Here is a 21587-nt window from a genome sequence, read left to right on the forward strand (position 1 = left end):
TGATGGGGCCCTCCTTGGGTATACAAAATAATAATTATATTGTGATATCATGCAGTTTGTCTGCGAAGCCGGACTGCATGCCTGTACTTAAACACATATAAATACACAGAAAGCGCTTAGAAACCTTTGTATGACTCCACAAATATGCAATGTATTGCCATGAATGTGAAAGGGTTTTATTCATTATTCTCCTCCCGACATGCTTTGTTATGGGAGAACCATCCCTTCATTTTTTCCTGCAAAAGTCTCTCTCTCTCTCTTTCTGTCTCCACTGTAGTCTTACTTCTTTAAAACTACATGTATATCTTTTTCTTTCTATACTTCTCTTTTCGTTTATCTCCTCTTTAACCTTTAACCATAATACCCCGCACTTTCCAGCTTATGAACTAGCAGCGATGTTTCTTTGTCCTTCATTTGGAATATCCTCAGGCCTCTCTTTCTCCTTCTTCATATCGACGGTTTCTCATCTGTTTCGTTCACTTTTCCCTTTGGTGATTTTCAGTTCGCGTTTTATCTCATGCCAAAAATCTCATTCGTTTTGCACGAACTGCTTGTGTTTCCTATCCAGGTCCTTTCAAATTTCAATTGCGTATTCTCCGTCATCCAATCTAGGTCATCTGATTCTTCGTTTTTGGAAATCACTCATGTACTTGTGTGACTGTCCAGGGACAATGTTGTCCCTTTCTTGTCCGTTTTAGGAACTTCCTTTCTTCCCGCTTCGTATCTCCACTATCCTTGATGATACAGACTTCTAACAAATCCCTCTAGATAGTCCATAAGCCCGCTCCCCACTCAGTGTTATTTCGGGTACGCATATGCATGTTCCCACCTTTTGAAAACCAGGCGCGGATCCAGGATTTCTTAGGGGAGGGGGCCCAACTTTTTTTTTTTTGCTCCCGAAAATTTGAAAATCGCGCCGGCCGAAAAGTCGCTCAGTGGGGGGGGGGAGGTGGAGGTGGGTACAGAGCACAATTTTTTTTTTTTTTTTTTTTTTTTTTTTTTTGCTCCGAAAATTTGAAAAACGCGCCGGCCAAAAATTCGCTCAGTGGGGGGGGGGGGGGGGGGGGGGGGGGGGGGGGGGGGGGGGGGGGGGTAGTGAGCACATTTTTTTTTTTTGATCCTCAAAAAAATTTCAATTTGCACCCCCCCCTTGAGCGCCAGGGGGGGGGGGCCCAACCCCCAAAAAAGGTAAAAATCACGTGATTTTACATGATTTTTTTCTCAAGGGGGGGGGGGGGGCCCGGGCCCCCCGGGCCCCCCTGGATCCGCCACTGTTGAAAACACCCCTAAGTCCGGTGTGTAAAATCAATTTTGTGTATGTACGAGCCGGACTTTGGTGCGTGAAAAGTACCCCTTTACCGGACATTTTAGGAACGCGCATGCGGTCATTCTGATCCCGGGTGGGGGGGGGGGGGGGGGGGGGGGGGGGGGGGGGGGGGGTGGAGAGGGGGCCGGGCCGGGTCCATAAGACACGTTCTTTCATCTACGACGTATAACCTGCCCATCAAAGATGTCATCTTTATACTTTTATTTTAAATTCGCATCCAATCGACTCCGTCAAAAACCTCAAATATTCTTTAAAAATGACACCTAAAAACCGCTAATTGCCTTAACTTTCTCATACAAATTCTGTTCTGTCTCAAATTCGCAGTAAAGTCAATCGTATCATAGCACACGTCCTCGCCAAATGTCACGCTCCAATAGTCATGCACGATATAAATAGCGCTTCTATAAAGTTCTATTGTTTTTCTTTCTGTGGCCGTAGCTCCATTATGCCTGCGCAAACCCACACTCCTCTTCGGATTTAGATACTTCAAGTAATATCCCTTTCACTGACCAACTATGCGAAAATTGCCCTCCAAATTTGCAGTTTCCAAGAAAAATGCGAAAAACTTCAACTTTTATTTTCATTTATGTGTTCAAACTGTGTCCAGCTACTTGTCAGGTAAACTACAGTCCACCCCTGAGTAATACAAACAATGCGTGCCCTTCAGGAATGAGCATCACTCAGAATACACAATGTGATTTTACCTGCCCTACTGGATACAATCAGGTCGGGAGCTCAACTGTCTATTGCCAGTCCAACGGTCTTCTATCTGATCAAATTGGATGCGAGAGTAAGTAAAATTATAAAAGAAATGTCTTAATGATTACAGTATTTAAACTGACCCCAATTTGGTTACTGCAGTATAAACATATCTCAAGGAGTGCAGCCCTAAAGTAATGAGTATCTTTTGGGGGTAACTAAAAAGCAGAATGTCAAAATGCTTTCAAATGTAAATTTTAGCACCTTATCAATGGTATAAGTTTTTACCGGTTTTTACAGACTGTTTTGACTTTCGTACCTTCTCAGATCTGACCAGTTAGAAAAAATACACAAAGACACACATACAACGTAACCTGTACTTCTTGGTCATCAAAACTGCACAGAGAAAATGACGATATTGTAAAGACGTAGCCTAATGATCGAGGGTTGGTCATGTAAACTTGATTCCTACTTTCCCGTCTGAATATTTAAGAAATGAGGGGGGTTTAAATGTTATTTGATATTCCATTCTCTTTCTGTATATAGAAATGGCATTAGGTCCATTGCAACAGAAATTGTTTTTTTGAATCTCACTTGTCATTCGACTCGATTTCTATTCTCTCCAGTTCTTTGCGAGGTTAACTACACTTTGCCGGTGACTAATACCAACAACGCGTGCCCTGCAGGAACAAACATCACTGAGAATACACAATGTGATTTTACCTGTCCTACTGGATACAATCTGGTAGGGAGCTCAACTGTCTATTGCCAGACCAACGGTGAACTATCTGATCAAATTGGATGCGAGCGTAAGTAAAAGGAATTACTTATTGATAGAAGTGTATTCTGGAGTAAAATACATTTTCTTCATTTTTACTTCACTATTTTAACGCATTTGATACGAGATTGATGTTATCGGACTACAAAACATATTTTTACTCTCTCTCCTTCACTTCAGTCATTACATGTCCTGTTTCGAACTATACCTCGCCTCTCATTGGGTCATGTGAATCGAACTCTACTGTTGATTGGTCAACTGAATGTACGTTTGGATGCGCTGAGGGATATCTCCTTGAAGGAGATGATACTTCAAGTTGTGGCGTAAATGGACAACTAAACGGATCTCTTCCAACTTGTACAAGTAAGTTAGAGTACATTTCACTAGAGGTTTGTGCAATTAGTATGATCGAAATTCAAAGACATATAAAAAGTCTACCTGTATCAACAAGAGTAACCTGATCAAGATTAATACAAACATTGCATTACCAAAATATTCCTTATTCCATTTCGATTTTAAGATGATCATTGACACCTAAATAAAAGAGTGAACGAACAATAGGTTACACACTGTAAACGTTCTCCTCAATCATCCTTACTCGTCGAATGATGTACTGAATAATATTCAAATTTTAGAGTATGTCTCTAGTTACTTGCCAGGTAAACTACACCTCACCGGTGACTAATACCAACAATGCGTGCCCTGCAGGAGTGAACATCACCGAGGATACACAGTGTGATTTTACCTGTCCTACTGGATACAATCTGATCGGGAACTCAACTGTCTACTGCCAGATAGATTACTACAAACATAGAATATAACCAAAATATCCCTCAATCCATTTCAATTTTACGATCATCATTGACAACTAAATGATAAAGTAAACGGACAATACGTTACCCCTCTGTGAAAAGTTTTCTCTTTCATTTTTACTCGTCAAATAATGTACTGAATACAAATTCATGTTTGTAAGTATTTCTTTAGTTACTTGCCAGGTAAACTACACGTCGCTGGTAACGAATATCAACAATGCGTGCCCTGCAGGAATAAACATCACCGAGGATACACAGTGTGATTTTACCTGTCCTACTGGATACAATCTGATCGGGAACTCAACTGTCTACTGCCAGTCCAATGGTCAACTATCTGATCAAATTGGATGTGAGAGTAAGTAAAATAAAATACTTATTGATGAAGGTGTACTCTAATGTACAATGTAGTTACTACAGTAGTAAGGTTTCCCGAGGACAGCACCCCCAGAGGAACGAGTACTTTTTAGTTACCTTAATCGGGAAATGGTAGTACTCTGAATATAAAGATATGGACACCCGCATCTTTTAAGAAGTGTCTCTACGGACCGGTTCGATTCACCTAAGTTGTTTTTATCTGAACAAATGAAACAATTGTTATAAAGGAATACTTCGTTTTCATTGAAAACATATATTGACGATGTTGCAAAGACGTCCATGGTTATTTTCTTCTAGGTTCTCAAAAAATGAGGGGGGGGGGGCAGAAAAAAGGGAGAGAGGGCGAAAAAGGAATTAATATAATTTGGCCTAATCTGTACAGGTTGTTTGAAGAAAGTAATAGATAGTAGAACTAATTCTTAAGACTGATAGCGCTATTTGAGTAAATGTGTGACGTATATATTGCATTCGAACTCAAAATGTGTCATCTCTCTCTTTCTCTTCAGTCATTACATGTCCCGTATGGAACTATACTTGGCCTCTCATCGGGTCATGTGATTCGAACTCTACTGTTGATTGGTCAACTGAATGTACGTTTGGATGCGCTGAGGGATATCTCTTTGCAGGAGATGATACTACAAGTTGTGGCGTAAATGGACAACTAAACGGATCACTTCCAACTTGTACAAGTAAGTTAGAGAACAGTTAACCAAAGGATTGTCCAATAAGTATGATAACAATTTTGAGACAAATACAAATTGATCTGTATCACATGAGATCAACCTAAACTAGATTACTACAAACAGAGTATATGACCAAAATATTCCTTATTCCATTGCGATTTTATGATCATCATTGACAACTAAATGACAGAGTAAACGGACAATACGTTACCCCTCTGTGAAAAGTTTTCCCTTTCATTTGTACTCGTCAAATGATGTACTGAATACAAATTCATGTGTTTAAGTATTTCTTTAGTTACTTGCCAGGTAAACTACACGTCGCTGGTAACGAATACCAACAATGCGTGCCCTGCAGGAATAAACATCACCGAGGATACACAGTGTGATTTTGCCTGCCCTACTGGATACAATCTGATCGGGAGCTCAACTGTCTATTGCCAGTCCAATGGTCAACTATCTGATCGAATTGGATGTGAGAGTAAGTAAAGTCATAACAGAAATTACTTGTTGTTGAAAGCGTACTCTAATGTACAATGTAGCTAATGCAGTAGTAAGGTTTTCCAAAGACTGCATCCTCAAAGGAACGAGTAATTTTGTCACCTTAAATAATCGGAAAAGGATAATACTTTAAGCAGCGCCTCTACGGTCCGATTCGATTAACCTAAGTTGTTTTTATCTCGACAATTAAAACAATGTAGAAGGAGTACTTCGTTTTCACTGAAAACATATATTGACGATGTTGCAAAGACGTCCATGGCCAGTCTCGTCCAGATTCTCAGAAAATGTGGAGGGCAGACAAAAAAGGGGGAAGAGCACGAAGAAAAAAGGAATTAATTTCATGTGGTCTCATCTGTACAGGTTGTTTGAACAAAGTTTTGGATAGAACCACTATTCTTACGACTAATAGCATTATTTTAGTAAATTTGTCACGTTTAAAATGCATTATAACTATTAGCCCTCTCTCTTTTCCTTCAGTCATTACATGTCCCGTATGGAACTATACTTGGCCTCTCATTGGGTCATGTGATTCGAACTCCAATGTTGATTGGTCAACTGAATGTACGTTTGGATGCGCTGAGGGATATCTCTTTGCAGGAGATGATACTACAAGGTGTGGTGTAAATGGACAACTAAACGGATCTCTTCCAACTTGTACAAGTAAGTTAGAGAAAGTTTAACCAAAGGATTGTCCAATTAGTACTATGATAACAATTCTGAGACAAATACAAAATGCTCCTGTATTACATGAGATCAACCTAAACTTGATTACTTAAATCAGAGCATATTCCCCAAATATCCCTTATTCCATTTTGATTTTAAGATCATCATTGACACCCAAATTTAAGAATTAACGGAAAATAAGTAACACCACAGTAAAAGTTCTCCCTTTAAATTATACTTTTCATATGATTTAATGATTTTCATTCACGTATTTCAATATTTCTCCAGTTACTTGCCAGGTGAACTACATTTCGCCGGTGACTAATACCAACAATGCGTGCCCTGCAGGAGTGAACATCACCGAGGATACACAGTGTGATTTTACCTGCCCCACTGGATACAATCTGATCGGGAGCTCAACTGTCTATTGCCAGTCCAATGGTCAATTATCTGATCAAATTGGATGTGAGAGTAAGTAAAAGAAATTACTTATTGATGAAAGTGTACTCTAATGTAAAATATAGTTACTGCTGTAGTAAGGTTTCCCGGAGACTGCACCTCCAAAGGAACGAGTAATTTTTAATCACCCTAATCGGAAAAGGATAGTACTTTGAAGATAAAGATGTGGACACCTCATCTTTTAAGAAGCGCTTTTACAGACCAGTTCAATTTACCCAAGCTTTTTAAAAAATCTTATTAATGAAAGTGTACTCTAATATACGATGTAGTTACTGCAGTAGAAAAGTTTTCCGAAGACTGCATCCCCAAATTTGTCACGTATATATATTGCATTCGAACTCAAAATTTGGCCTCTCTCTCTTTCTCTTCAGTCATTACATGTCCTGTTTGGAACTATATTTGGCCTCTCATCGGGTCATGTGATTCGAACTCCAATGTTGATTGGTCAACTGAATGTACGTTTGAATGCGCTGAGGGATATCTCTTTGCAGGAGATGATACTACAAGTTGTGGCGTAAATGGACAACTAAACGGATCTCTTCCAACTTGTACAAGTAAGTTAGAGAAAGTTTAACTAAAGGATTGTCCAATTAGTATGATAACAATTCTAAGACAAATAAAAAATGCACCTGTATTACATGAGATCAAACTGAACTAGATTACTACAAACATAGAATATAACCAAAATATCCCTCAATCCATTTCAATTTTACGATCATCATTGACAACTAAATGATAAAGTAAACGGACAATACGTTACCCCTCTGTGAAAAGTTTTCTCTTTCATTTTTACTCGTCAAATAATGTACTGAATACAAATTCATGTTTGTAAGTATTTATTTAGTTACTTGCCAGGTAAACTACACGTCGCTGGTAACGAATATCAACAATGCGTGCCCTGCAGGAGTAAACATCACCGAGGATACACAGTGTGATTTTACCTGTCCTACTGGATATAATCTGGTTGGGAGCTCAACTGTCTATTGCCAGTCCAACGGTGAACTATCTGATCAAATTGGATGTGAGAGTAAGTAAAGTCATAACAGAAATTACTTGTTGTTGAAAGCGTACTCTAATGTACAATGTAGCTAATGCAGTAGTAAGGTTTTCCAAAGACTGCATCCTCAAAGGAACGAGTAATTTTGTCACCTTAAATAATCGGAAAAGGATAATACTTTAAGCAGCGCCTCTAAGGTCCGATTCGATTAACCTAAGTTGTTTTTATCTCGACAATTAAAACAATGTAGAAGGAGTACTTCGTTTTCACTAAAAACATATATTGACGATGTTGCAAAGACGTCCATGGCCAGTCTCGTCCAGATTCTCAGAAAATGTGGAGGGCAGACAAAAAAGGGGGAAGAGCACGAAGAAAAAAGGAATTAATTTCATGTGGTCTCATCTGTACAGGTTGTTTGAACAAAGTTTTGGATAGAACCACTATTCTTACGACTAATAGCATTATTTTAGTAAATTTGTCACGTTTAAAATGCATTATAACTATTAGCCCTCTCTCTTTTCCTTCAGTCATTACATGTCCCGTATGGAACTATACTTGGCCTCTCATTGGGTCATGTGATTCGAACTCCAATGTTGATTGGTCAACTGAATGTACGTTTGGATGCGCTGAGGGATATCTCTTTGCAGGAGATGATACTACAAGTTGTGGCGTAAATGGACAACTAAACGGATCTCTTCCAACTTGTACAAGTAAGTTAGAGAAAGTTTAACCAAAGGATTGTCCAATTAGTATGATAACAATTCTGAGACAAATAAAAAATGCACCTGTATTACATGAGATCAAACTGAACTAGATTACTACAAACATAGAATATATCCCTCAATCCATTTCAATTTTACGATCATCATTGACAACTAAATGATAAAGTAAACGGACAATACGTTACCCCTCTGTGAAAAGTTTTCTCTTTAATTTTTACTCGTCAAATAATGTACTGAATACAAATTCATGTTTGTAAGTATTTATTTAGTTACTTGCCAGGTAAAACACACGTCGCTGGTAACGAATATCAACAATGCGTGCCCTGCAGGAATAAACATCACCGAGGATACACAGTGTGATTTTACCTGTCCTACTGGATACAATCTGATCGGGAGCTCAACTGTCTATTGCCAGTCCAATGGTCAACTATCTGATCGAATTGGATGTGAGAGTAAGTAAACGAATTAGGCATAAAGCTTAGCAGTTAAATATCATGATTAGCCGAAAGGTTCAATATATGGGGCTGGGGCGACACAAATACATGTAGTACCATAGTGTTATCAAAGTTTTGCAGGCTAAAAGACAAACTATTATCTAGGCTCCAACGTCTTCGAGAAATGTAAAATACTCAACACCCGAGCAGCCTCGCATCCCTTGGATGGGGTGACTAAAATAGTATCCATACCAGAGTTGGGTAGCCCTAGATATATATATTCCCTAGTTTGCAGGAAGAGATGATGTTTATAACTTGAGCTCCAACATCTTCAAATTTTCGATACACTGCTTGTAGACCTGTGCCATCTCTTTTCCAGATAGGTCGAACAAAATGTATCCCGTTTTGCATTCGTTATCAGATAAATGCTTCACTCTTATTATCTATTATGTGCTATAGTCATTACATGCCAGGTATGGACCTACAATTCGCCTCTCACTGGATCATGTATATCAAGCTCTGTGGTCGATTGGCAAGAAGAGTGTGTCTTTGATTGTTCCGATGGATATGCCCTCGCTGGTGACAAAACAACAGTGTGTCAAGAGGATGGACAACTCGAAGGATCTCTTCCAACATGTCTAAGTAAGTCCCTAAATGTGCCCCTCTCTGAAAGTTATTTCTTTCCTCTTGTATTTCATTGAATTGATGGACCACCGCCTAAAATATTCCAAATGAACGCATGAATTCTTTCCGCCGCAGATTCCATAAATGATGTATATTTTTTCGTTTAAAAAGTTGATCTATTTCAATCACTGATGCAATGAAAATGCATTTCTTCCAAATGTTTTCTTTGTAATCATATATATCATTTGACCGCATTAATGAAAAATACCAATCTCTAAAGTTGCTTTATTATTGTAAGAAAAATGGAAATTATTTTGTCATTTTTATTTATCGACGGTTATTATGTTTCCATGTCGTTTTCATAGTTCTTTGTGAAGTTGACTACACTTCACCGGTGAATAATACAAACAATGCGTGCCCTGCAGGAGTGAACATCACTGAGAATACAAAATGTGATTTTACCTGTCCTACTGGATACAATCAGATCGGGAGCCCAACTGTCTATTGCCAGTCCAACAGTGAACTATCTGATCAAATTGGATGCGAGAGTAAGTAGATCGAATATCATTTGGCATGATCAGCCGAAATGCTCCCTCTATGGGGCTGGTTTCACTAAAATAGTATCAAAATGTTACCCGAATGGGGCAGCATTACGAAAATGGTTAGTAACTAATGTCTTAGAACAGGTGATGTTTTTAGAATAGGCCCCAATTTCTTTGAAAAGTGCAAAATAACCAATAACCGGGCACCATATTGCACTTTTGAAAGGTAAACAGGATGCCTTTTAAATGTTGATATCCTTTTAGGCAAGTATAGCTTTCATAAAATGAAAGGTCTTTTGATTGCTTGCTTCGATTCCCCCAATATATACAAATATTTGCAATGTTTAGCAAAAGAGGACAGCTTGCTTGGAGAGGTTTTGCCTTTATGTTCATTATTACGATGTACCAAGCGAATGGTCCATCCGATCATCAATTATAGAAGATCTTGTGCCATCTTTTTGCGAGATATGTTGAACAAAAACTAAACCGTTTTCCTCTCGTGATCAAATAAATGCTTGACTGTTATTAACGTTTGTGTGCTATCTTTAGTCATCAAATGCCAGGTATGGACCTACAATTCGCCTCTCACTGGGACATGTATATCAAGCTCTGTGGTCAATTGGCAAGATGAGTGTGTCTTTGATTGCTCCGATGGGTATGCCCTCGCTGGTGACAAAACAACATTGTGTCAATTGGATGGACAACTCGAAGGATCTCTTCCAACATGTCTTAGTAAGTTTATACACACTATTTCCCATAAAGTAGCAAACATGAGAAGAAGAAAAAAAATCAAGAGCGAGAGAAAGAGAAAGGAGAGAGAGGGAGAGAGAGAGAGAGAGAGAGAGAGCGAGAGAGAACAAGAGAGGGGAGGGGGGGGGGGCGGGGGCCTTTAAAGAAATTAAGACCCCTCCCCACATTTGCCCCGCCCTGGTTGTCAATGTTTTCTTGTATTTCATTGACTTGATGGACCATCGTTTCAAAACATTTCAAATGAACGCAAGAAAGCCTTTTCTTGCAGATTCCAAAATTGATATTTCTTTGTTTTGACATGGATCTTTTTCGATGACTGATGCGCTATAATTGCATTTCTTCTCAAAGTAACCTCCGTATTCATATACTTGATATGACCGCGTTTTTTTTTTTTTTACAAATACCTATCTATAAAGTTGCCATATTGTTGTAAGAAAAATGGAAATTATTTCGCCAATTTTATTTTTGATCGTTGTTATGTTTCCATTTCTTTTGTCATAGTTCTTTGTGAGGTTAACTACACTCCGCCGGTGAATAATCCAAACAATGCGTGCCCTGCAGGAACGAACATCACTGAGAATACACAATGTGATTTTACCTGCCCTACTGGATACAATCTGGTCGGAAGCTCAACTGTCTATTGCCAGACCAACGGTGAACTATCTGATCAAATTGGATGTGAGAGTAAGTAAACGAATTTAGCATACCGGTATAGCGTAGCAGTTCATTATCACGATGAGCCGAAAGGTTCAATATATGGGACTGGTGTGACACAAATACATGTAGTACCGCAATTTTTATCAAAGTTGGGCAGGCTACCAGACAAGCTTTTATCTAGTTTTCGGGAACATATGTTTTTTAAAAGGCTTTAACGTCCTCGGGAAATGCGAAATACTCAAACACCCTCGCATCCTTTGGATGGGGTGACTAAAATACCCAAACTGCGTAGCCTTAGATATATAATTTCCCTAGATTTCAGCAGGAGAAGATGTTTGTTAATTGAGCTCCAACGTCTTAAAAAACTGTACCATATTTTTGCCAGATATGTCCAACAAAAAGTTCACAGTTTTGCTCTCGTTATCAAACAAATGCTTCACTGTTATTATCTTTTGTGTGCGATCGTTAGTCATCAAATGCCAGGTATGGACCTACAAATCGCCTCTCACTGGATTATGTGTATCAAGCTCTGTGGTCAATTGGCAAGATGAGTGTGTCTTTGATTGCTCCGATGGGTATGCCCTCGCTGGTGACAAAACAACAGTGTGTCAATTGGATGGACAACTCGAAGGATCTCTTCCAACATGTCTTAGTAAGTTTATACACACTATTTCCCATAAAGTAGCAAACATGAGAAGAAGAAAAAAATCAAGAGCGAGAGAAAGAGAAAGGAGAGAGAGGGAGATAGAGAGAGAGAGAGAGAGAGAGAGAGCGAGAGAGAACAAGAGAGGGGAGGGGGGGGGCGGGGGTCTTTAAAGAAATTAAGACCCCTCCCCACATTTGCCCCGCCCTGGTTGTCAATGTTTTCTTGTATTTCATTGACTTGATGGACCATCGTTTCAAAACAATTCAAATGAACGCAAGAAAGCTTTTTCTTGCAGATTCCAAAATTGATATTTGTTTGTTTTGACATGGATCTTTTTCGATGACTGATGCACTGTAATTGCATTTCTTCTCAAAGTAACCTCCGTATTCATATACTTGATATGACCGCGTTTTTCTTTTTACAAATATCTATCTATAAAGTTGCCATATTGTTGTAAGAATAATGGAAATTATTTCGCCAATTTTATTTTTTGATCGTTGTTATGTTTCCATCTCTTTTGTCATAGTTCTTTGTGAGGTTAACTACACTCCGCCGTTGAATAATCCAAACAATGCGTGCCCTGCAGGAGTGAACATTACTGAGGATACACAGTGTGATTTTACCTGCCCTACTGGATACAATCTGGTCGGAAGCTCAACTGTCTATTGCCAGACCAACGGTGAACTATCTGATCAAAATGGATGTGAGAGTAAGTAAATCGAATAGCATATGGCGTAGCAGTTCTCAAGATCAGCCGAAATGCTCTCTATGAGGCTGGTTTTCACTAAAATAGTATCACAATGTCCCCGAATGGGGTAACATTAAAAACATGGTTAGTAGCTAATTTCCTTGAAAAGGTGATGTTTTTAGAATAGGCCCCAATGTTTTGAAATAAATTTAGACACTTGACCGGATGTGCTAAAGGTCGTGGACGTGGGTTAGATCTTAGGATTATCAAGCGCTATATCAACCCAAATTATAATTATCATTATTTTTAGTGGTAGTAGTATTACTATTATTATCATTACCATCATCGTTATCATTATTTCATTATTAGAAGTAGAACTAGGTCCAAGACTTGGCACTTTCTAGTTTACCTTATCCATACCTTTGTCCTAGTTCTTTGTGAAGTAAGCTACCTTCCACCGCTGGACAACACCAACAATGCGTGTCCTGCAGGAATTGACATCACTGAGAATACACAATGTGATTTTACCTGCCCTTTTGGATACAAGCTGGTCGGGAACTCAACTGTCTATTGCCAGTCCAATGGCCAACTTTCGGATAACATCGGCTGTAGCAGTACGTGAACATGTTTTATAAAAACCTATAGATACTAATGAAATATTGGAAGCCGTAGCCAAGCAAATATTGGTTGCTTATATGTTCATACGCATATCAAATGATAACTCAACAGTTAAAAGAACCGTTTGCCTCTTTACAATATTATCGGTAGTAGTATGCTCGGCAAAACATTATTTATACACCGGAGTAGGTAGTACTTATTATTATCATTTATTGTACTGAAGGTATCTCCTTTGATATTCTATTACATCATCACAGTATTGCAACGTATTAGTTTCAAATGTGTTTTCTGCTATCAAATTTGTTTCATTTTCAAAATGATATAGTCCTCATTCTAAAGTCTCCGTAGCATAACTTTGGAATGAAAATGAACGACCTTTAATATTGTAAAAACAATTGCACAATTTTATCCTACTGAAAACTATAACAATTGTAAAAGCATTAATTTTTTTTTCGGACAACACTTTTTTTCTTCTATTTCCAATCATATTCAGAGATAACTCTTTTCTTCGTCTCTTTTCTTATTCCCACACTTAAAACAGATATTAACAAATGCTCGACTTTGCCATGCAGTGCGGATGTAAATAGTTTCTGTGTCATCATGATGGATACATTCCAGTGCAACTGCTACGACGGCTTTGAAAACTCTTTAGAAAATTCACAATGCAATCGTAAGACTCCAATTCGTTGCTTAAGACAAAATATTTGTAAATCACAATGTTTCTTCAATTTCCCTTGTTACAACAAATATAAGCAATATGTGGATTCCCGATACAGGCTTTGCCATTTACAATAAGAGAGCTAATGTTAAAACCACACTTCATAAAGGAAGTGTTTGGCTAGTGGTATCCCTTGAATACACTTTTGTTATCAATGGTATTGGAGGTGGCACATTTTGTGATTTTTTTATTTTATTTTTTACATCTTTTCTCTTTAATCGTGTCGACATAGGGAAGAGAAGGGTTTAAAACTTTCATTGCGTGGCGATTTATTGAGTGTAAAAGAGGTTCTGATTCTGTTTTTGGACAATATTTGACTGAAAAGACAGTATTAGTTTGGGCCATCCCCATTCCCACCCCACCCCGATCAAAAATTATCTCTGATGATTTGGCAACGCCATTAGCAGCTAGGAGAACATGTTACGGTTGTGCTGAGACAGATTGTCCTTTTTTGGGGTCACATTCACCTAACTCTAATGGGTTAGAGGCGGAAGCACAGCCTGCCCGTCTCCATCACCGTTTGAAAACCATGTTGCTTACCTCAATTACGATGAACGGAACATGTACCCCTTTTGAATTTCTTTAAAATATTTTCGACCCTAAAGAAACATATGCAAATGATGTGACCACTTATCCCTTTTATCTGCAGGGCCGTAGCCAGAGTTTGATGTTTTTTTTTTTTTTTTTTTTTTTTTTTTTGGGGGGGGGGGGAGGGGGAGGGCACATACATGTAATCGATCGACGTCCTGGGGAGGGGTCTAAAAAAGTTCAACCGATCTTGGAAATGTTCTGGGGGGCACATGTCCCCCTCCCCCCCCCCCCCCGTGGCTACGTGCCTGCTTATCTGTGTGCCAAAACATTCTCTAAATGATGGTGCCCTTGTCGAAAATATTGGATCCCCACCTGACTATCCCACACGGTATATATTTCGTTGCAGCTGGAACACCAACAGTACCATGTCAAACCGACTCATGTATGAACGGAGGCACGTGTAATCAAGAGCCTACGACGTTTACGTGCACATGTCTCCCAGGCTTCACTGGCTTAAGGTGCCAAAACGGTAAAGATAATCCGTTACATTTATCCGATAAGGTTATGTTATGATATTATCACCTATACCACGTTGAGTTGTTATTATTATTGTTATCATAATTACCATTATCATTTGTAGCAGTAGTAGTAGAAGTAGGGGTAGTAGTAGTAGTAGTAGTAGTAGTAGTAGTATTATGACTAGTAGTAGTAGGAGTAGTAGTAGTAATAGTAGTAGTATTAGTAGTATTAGTATTAGTAGTAGTAGTGGTATTAATAGTAGTAGTGGTATTTGTATCATCATTATCATTATTATTATTATTATTATTATTATTATTACTATTATTATCATTATTATTATTATTATTATTATTATCATTACTGTTATTAATCTCAAATCGTTTTCATCATTTTGTGTAATCCGAAAATTGGCGTAGAAAGATTCTCAGTCATAAGGGTGTTTATCACACATCACGCACACAGATACGGACGCACACACTCACCTCACACCATACAAGAGCAACAAAGTACAGCATACTAAACATTTCCTCATCCGTCCTTTGCTCGTTTGCCTTATTCGGAATAGAATATCTCTAAAACATACTTAAACACTCCTTTTACTTTAAATCTTATCTCAGGTATGCTTACCGTACTACAACTGATACGACAAATATAACAATCAGTTATCGACAGCAATAGGAAAATGATCAGAAAAAAAATTATTATCCATATAAAAAGAGATTGAAAAAAAAGTAACTTTACTAGCGAATAACTAGATATGGAAGGGACACAGACGTCTGAGGAAGCATAGTATTAGGGGTTCGACGTTATGACATTAATCGTTAATCATTATTAAATACTATTCTATTAAGATTTATTTTTGTAGTTCTCTCATTTATAAATTTATTGTCATGTTCTGCTTTACTAACGACCTGGATTAGATTTGAGATGTAATGACGTCCTTTGTGAGGACACACAGGCTTGTTATCAAGGAGTATGTGTTTGTAGGGACGGCACATCCCCTGTGAATGGCATATGCTCAGGTTAGTGTCCACCGTGATTTCTAGTTTTTAGGTGAAAGTCCGATTTGCTTCATTCTTTACACACAAATTAATGCACATCACTGAAATACCCGATTAGATTTCGAAATATGATGATATATACATGTAGTTGACATGTTTGGACACAACTTTAATTCCAAATGTGTTCGTAGTCCTGTTATCATATCCGTATGTATTTGTGCAGTCCACATGACTTTAAGCAAGATTGAGTAATTTCATTTTCGTTTTTGATGATTTTGAAACCTTGCAATATACACCGATTATGATGTGCTACAAAAGAGACTTTTCCTTGGTGGTTCCAGACATTTCAATTTAGAATATAATATGGTCTCTCCGACTAGAACTCAATTTAAAAGTTCACCTTGACTGTATTTATATTAAGGTAAATTGTTCATAACTCGGTTGAGGTAAACAAACAAAAATGAAAACCGAAACGACATCTTTCCCCCTTTTTTTTAAAAGAGCAATGTTCGTCGAGTTGTTCGTTGGAACAAGAGAGGTGCATGCAGTCTTCATGTCAATGTAGGCCAGGGTTATACAGGAAAGAAGGAGGACAGGGCGTAGCTCAGTGTATCGCAGGTGAGTTACAACAACATTTGATCATTATTAAATATAATCAGCATCAGGATGACCACTGTTTTAAATAATTGCCTCTTGTTCTAGAGCGAATAAATCGTCCAGTAATAAGATGTACACATGTCACATTCATTATCATCATAATTGTAATGTCTCTCTTCCAGTATTGTATGCTCTACGAAACTAGCTTAAGTATACTTGTAATCAATCTCTTGCAGCACGGCGTCTGCTCAGAACTTCCTTCATTATACGTGCTATCAACGATGTTCCAGTAAACTTTAACGATGCATACAGTGATCCACAGAGCAAAGCCTACATCGCCGGAGCTGAAGCAATCAGATACGTGGTGAGTTTCATATATATACATCTGATATCATTTGCATTTCCCCACATGTTGTTTATCTGTCTGAAAGAGGGTGGGCCCAGTATACCGAAAGTCCACGAGGCCGACAAGACAAATAAATAAATAAAGAATATATACGGTAGAAAGAAAAATAAACAAAGAGAAGCCCAGGGGACCGGCAGTCCACTAAAACGACAAGTCTACGTGACCGACAAAATGAAGAAAATAAATAAGGGAAAACAAATATCGGTCTATTGGGCCGTCGGTCAAGTGAAACCCATTAAAAGTTCGTAAGAACGCCACTGTATCCGTTGTAAGGCCTATTTGTGAACACGCAGTCCTCAATAATATTAAAAATATATGTACCACGGGACGGCCTGCTAGACCGATATCCCTCTCATAGCAGGTGGAATATATTGCAGCAAATTGTAATCTTGGACAGGGGGGGGGGGGGGGCGTAAAGCACAATGAATATCGTTTTGACCTACGATTTTTGTTCTGCATGAAGCTCCATCAGCAATAATATCACCAGCTGTCTTTACTGTTCCAAGCACTTTGAATACAGTTACTGCCATTCTATTTAACTACGACTTGTATTTAACTTTTTTTTTTTTTATAGATGCCAAGGTTGCTCTCTGCAAGGGGTTTTAGGGGTGTCATCAATGCGGTACTTTTGGGATATTTCCAGGGTAGTCTAGGGGTGGACTTCACAGTCAGCGGAGATGAAACTTTCGTTGGCAATGCGACCACATTGATGAACGCCCTCTTGCAAGAGAGTATGGACAGCGATGGCCACCTAATAGCAGACAATACCACTCTTCTTATCAACATGGCATCTCTTAGTGTTACAGGTATTAGATCTCACAATATGCCATTGAGTCTTTATTTGAAAGATTTATATTATCTGAAAAATTAATGAAATGATTACACGTTCATCCAGAGACAACCTTTTAGATTCACCGGTTATATTATATTATATTTCAGTGCCAGAAAACAAATTACTTTAGTTGTGCCTAAGTCGTTCAAACATACCTAAAATACGTAATGCAGGATATGTAATTTGTGTTCTTACTACTGAAATGCAATTATTTTTAGACGCAAATGAATGATATTATTCTTAACGAGGCAAATAAGAAAGACATATGCATAAACAAACTGTTATCACATTCACTATAGCTTATATCAAAAGGATTTCATATGGAAGTTTGTTGAACGACTTGTATAATTGCATTTGTTTAAGCTATGGTCACAAATTAGAGCAGCGACCGACCGATCAGTAGCCTGCTCGGTCGCTGCTGGAATTAGGCATCGCCCAGCGATTAGGTCGGTGCCCGGGCGGCGACCGCCCAGGCACCGAGCGTATTTTGAGCTGCGAGTGAAAAGTGAGCAGGCGCCGCCCAAATTTTAACTCCGCGCTAAAACTTCAGCGGCGACCGAGCGATGTCCGTAAAACGAGCGTTGCCTGGGTGGCCGCCGCTCGGTGGCCGGGCAGCCGCCGGGCAGAATTGGTTAAAAACTCGCCGCTCGGCCGCCGAGCAGGCTACTTTTGGGTAATGTGACCATAGCATTACCGGGTAAAGATGCACACAAATCAGATATTTATTTGACACGGCATTCTACTCATACTTAAATAATTTTTATACCAAATCAGTTTTTATTTTGTTTAGATCATTAGGTATAGTCGATTGGTTCTTCGTGATTTATATTGTTGTCCTTGCCTGGACAACCTTTGAAACATATGAGAGGGATTTGTGTGTGCAATTGTCTTTATGATGCGTTTGAATTGAAGTTGGTTATGCTCCATTAGCCTACATGTGTGCAGGCACCCTTAACACGGTTATGTTGAATATCAACATAATAGAAATGAATGATGACAAAAATAGTAATAATAATAATATAACAATAATAATAATAATAACAATAACAAAAATAACAATGATGATAATATATTATGTCAATAACAATAATGATGATAGCATTCATGTCTGGCACATTGGCAATTACGGGGATCCATTATTATTATTTCTGCTCTTTAGCACGGCTGCCATCCATGGTTCCCATTTTCCTCACCTGGGTCTGGTGTGGCAGATAAATAACTTTCTCGTGTTATCGTTTTAGAAATCACCGATGTTGATGAATGTGCTGAAGGATCTCATGACTGCGCAGAGAATGCCCTGTGCATCAATACCGATCCTGGACTAGGCTTTGAGTGCCTCTGTAATGAGGGCTACGATGACCTCTACCCAGCCACACTCCCTGGACGCTACTGTATTTTCGGTACGGACAGATTAATCTATTGAATCGATCCCTTTATAAACACTGCATTTTACGTGCATTGCTTCTCTCCACCCAGGTGGTAATTGGATTCCCGGTGGGACAGAGTCATCGGGCTAGATTTAGGAGAAATGAAGGGGCCTGTGACGGCATACTGGAATGCTTGTGAGTGGAATGGAAGATGAGCAAAATCGGCTCAGAATCGTATCCGATTCACTGTCCAGAGTATAGAGGCCTCTGAGCAGTCACTCAATAGAAAAGATGCTATACAAGAACAAGAAAAATAAGAACAGCTTTAATGCCCAGAGTGTTTACTTTATATCCAATTTCTGAAAATAAATCCATTAAGTCAGTGTAAGAAGTAAAGAATAGAGCACTATTACTTTATAATTCCAAGTCGCATATTCGCCCCTTTAACCCTAAAAACGCCGGGCTATTTGAGGTCTTCGTACGGCCGGGGGGCGTAATATTTTTTCCCACTTGAGCTCGGGACCCCCGGTATGAACTTATTTGCATACAGCCAATCAGAGCTCATCTTGTCAATAACAAGCTTTACGTGTGCTAAAGACGCGCGTCGAAAACTGGGCTTCACACAGCGCCTTGCCCATTTCAGCGTGCATGGTGTGCGCGCATAGGCATAGGCTTGCAAATGTTTCATTTCAGCTCTTACATCTCTAGACCTACCTTTAGCAAATTTATCTACAAATATCAGCTTATCAAATTGCTGTGAAAAACTGTTATTTAGCACTAAGTTGCAATAACTTTATCAATCAAGGATAGGCCTTATCGTCACGGTCATCGAGCACATTTTCTTTTTGTTCGTCGAAAATTTAAAAATTTGCACCCCCCCTCCCCCCTGGATCCGCCACTGTGCAAGCCTATGCCTATGCCTATGCCTATGCACGCACACCATGCATGCTGATATAGGCAAGGCGCTGCAGCGCCTTCCCTATATCACCGCGCTGTGTGTACGTACGTACGTTTGTGAAGCCCGGAGCTTCGAACATTGCAGTTTTGAATTTCGCCGCGCATCTTTAGCACGCGTAAGGCTTGTTAATGACAAGATGAGCTCTAATTGGCTGTATGCAAATGAATTCATACTGGGGGTCCCGAGCTCAAGTGGGAAAAAAAATTACGCGGCCGGGGGTGGGGGCATTATGCCCCCCATAAGATCTCGGCCGTAAAGCGGCCGATCTCCGCGAAAATTTGCACGCATGTCAATTGAAGTATGATACTATGATAATTTCAATTTTTGAAAAATTCAGTCATTTGCATATATATATTCATTAAACCATTCTGAATAATAAATCGACAACAAAATCGGGAAGAGCCAGCTTATTCCTTATGTTATCCCCTGTTTTGATAATTTCTTATGTATTTTATTGTTTTTTTTAACTTATGTATTTTATTGTTTTTGTTGTTTTATTTCATTTCTAACTACAATTCAACTCTTTTGACTCCCAAAACAACCACCTAAACTTTAAACAAGACCCAATAACCCATGTTTGATCTGTTTTTAGGAAAAATGACTTTTCCTTATGTTTTGTACACAAAAAAAATATTTTAAAAGTTGCGCAAGACTCGAAAGAAAAAAGTCAGTGAGCGGCGGGGCGCCATCCATATGCGTTCCCGAACAATCAGAAAAATCGTGGAGGGGGGGGGGGGGCATGATGCCCCCCCGGCCTTATTAGGGTTAAGCGTCAAGAGCATGTTTAGTTTCCCTTTCTTCTCATTTCTTGCTCCTTTTCTGAACATTATGCCAACCCTAAATTATGCATGTTGGTTTCCACCAAAATATTCCATCTTGTCCATCAATGTAAATGTTTTATCTTTTCATAGCCTCTGATACACCGGACAATACAATCAACGAGGCGGGTGAGTTGGAACAAAATGTTTTTAATTCAATATTGCAATAGGAGGAAGTGATGAAGAACTAAATGATCTACGAATGCCAATCCTTTGCACAAGCATGTGCAATACTTGTGTATTTGTTCATTTTTTAAAACGGTTAATTGAAAATGAATCGTTTGCGGCCAGATAACCGAATTGCAGATTCTTTTACAATCAGAATAGATAAAAATGGATATATAAATGCAATAATGTTAGGACACATGTGTGTAGACAAACGACGCAATGACGCAGGGCATCGATATGCATACACGTACATTAAACATGTATAAGGACAGAGAAAGCGAAGTAACATTTGATGTCAATTTATGTTCAGAGCCCAACGGAACTTGGTAACTTTTGGAAACAGTGCATGAACAAATACTCAGGACTTGTCCTTGATTTGCAATACTTTTCATATTCTTGCAGATGATTCCTTAAACGTCGGCCTTATTGCTGGCCTTGTTCCTGGCCTGGGCTTTGCCTTGGTCCTCATCATTGCCTGCACTGCATATGCATGCATGAACTTTGTCCGTATTCAGCGGGAGAAGAATATGGCTCAATTTGTGATGAAAGGTCGACCTCCTTCCTTCCATCACTCTAGCGGAACCTCGAACGACCAGGTAGGAATGCTTCTTCCCTGTGGCTTTATAAGTGTGTTTAGTAACAATGAATAACTCTTGTTTTTATTGTTCCAGAAGAATCCCTGGCATATGGAATTGCTCGA

At 38.9% G+C, this 21587-nt stretch overlaps 1 protein-coding gene across 1 annotated transcript in view; it reads left to right on the forward strand.

Annotated features, from left to right (window-relative positions):
- The window catches only part of LOC115920669 (sushi, von Willebrand factor type A, EGF and pentraxin domain-containing protein 1-like), a 41179-nt gene that overhangs the window by 17352 nt on the left and 2240 nt on the right, over positions 1-21587 (forward strand). The window contains exons 3-26 of the mRNA XM_030977037.1: positions 1935-2117; positions 2653-2835; positions 2985-3167; positions 3789-3971; positions 4498-4680; positions 4970-5152; positions 5650-5832; positions 6124-6306; positions 6666-6848; positions 7139-7321; positions 10163-10345; positions 10865-11047; positions 11490-11672; positions 12193-12375; positions 12786-12968; positions 13514-13642; positions 14628-14750; positions 15661-15762; positions 16243-16359; positions 16575-16702; positions 17319-17550; positions 18818-18976; positions 20813-20848; positions 21290-21483. Coding sequence (XP_030832897.1) covers positions 1935-2117; positions 2653-2835; positions 2985-3167; positions 3789-3971; positions 4498-4680; positions 4970-5152; positions 5650-5832; positions 6124-6306; positions 6666-6848; positions 7139-7321; positions 10163-10345; positions 10865-11047; positions 11490-11672; positions 12193-12375; positions 12786-12968; positions 13514-13642; positions 14628-14750; positions 15661-15762; positions 16243-16359; positions 16575-16702; positions 17319-17550; positions 18818-18976; positions 20813-20848; positions 21290-21483 — 3965 coding nt within the window. The remainder of the gene's footprint in view (positions 1-1934; positions 2118-2652; positions 2836-2984; positions 3168-3788; positions 3972-4497; positions 4681-4969; positions 5153-5649; positions 5833-6123; positions 6307-6665; positions 6849-7138; positions 7322-10162; positions 10346-10864; positions 11048-11489; positions 11673-12192; positions 12376-12785; positions 12969-13513; positions 13643-14627; positions 14751-15660; positions 15763-16242; positions 16360-16574; positions 16703-17318; positions 17551-18817; positions 18977-20812; positions 20849-21289; positions 21484-21587) is intronic.

Source organism: Strongylocentrotus purpuratus, unplaced genomic scaffold (genome assembly GCF_000002235.5).
Source record: "Strongylocentrotus purpuratus isolate Spur 01 unplaced genomic scaffold, Spur_5.0 spur5_scaffold_9, whole genome shotgun sequence".
Classification (NCBI taxonomy): domain Eukaryota; kingdom Metazoa; phylum Echinodermata; class Echinoidea; order Camarodonta; family Strongylocentrotidae; genus Strongylocentrotus; species Strongylocentrotus purpuratus.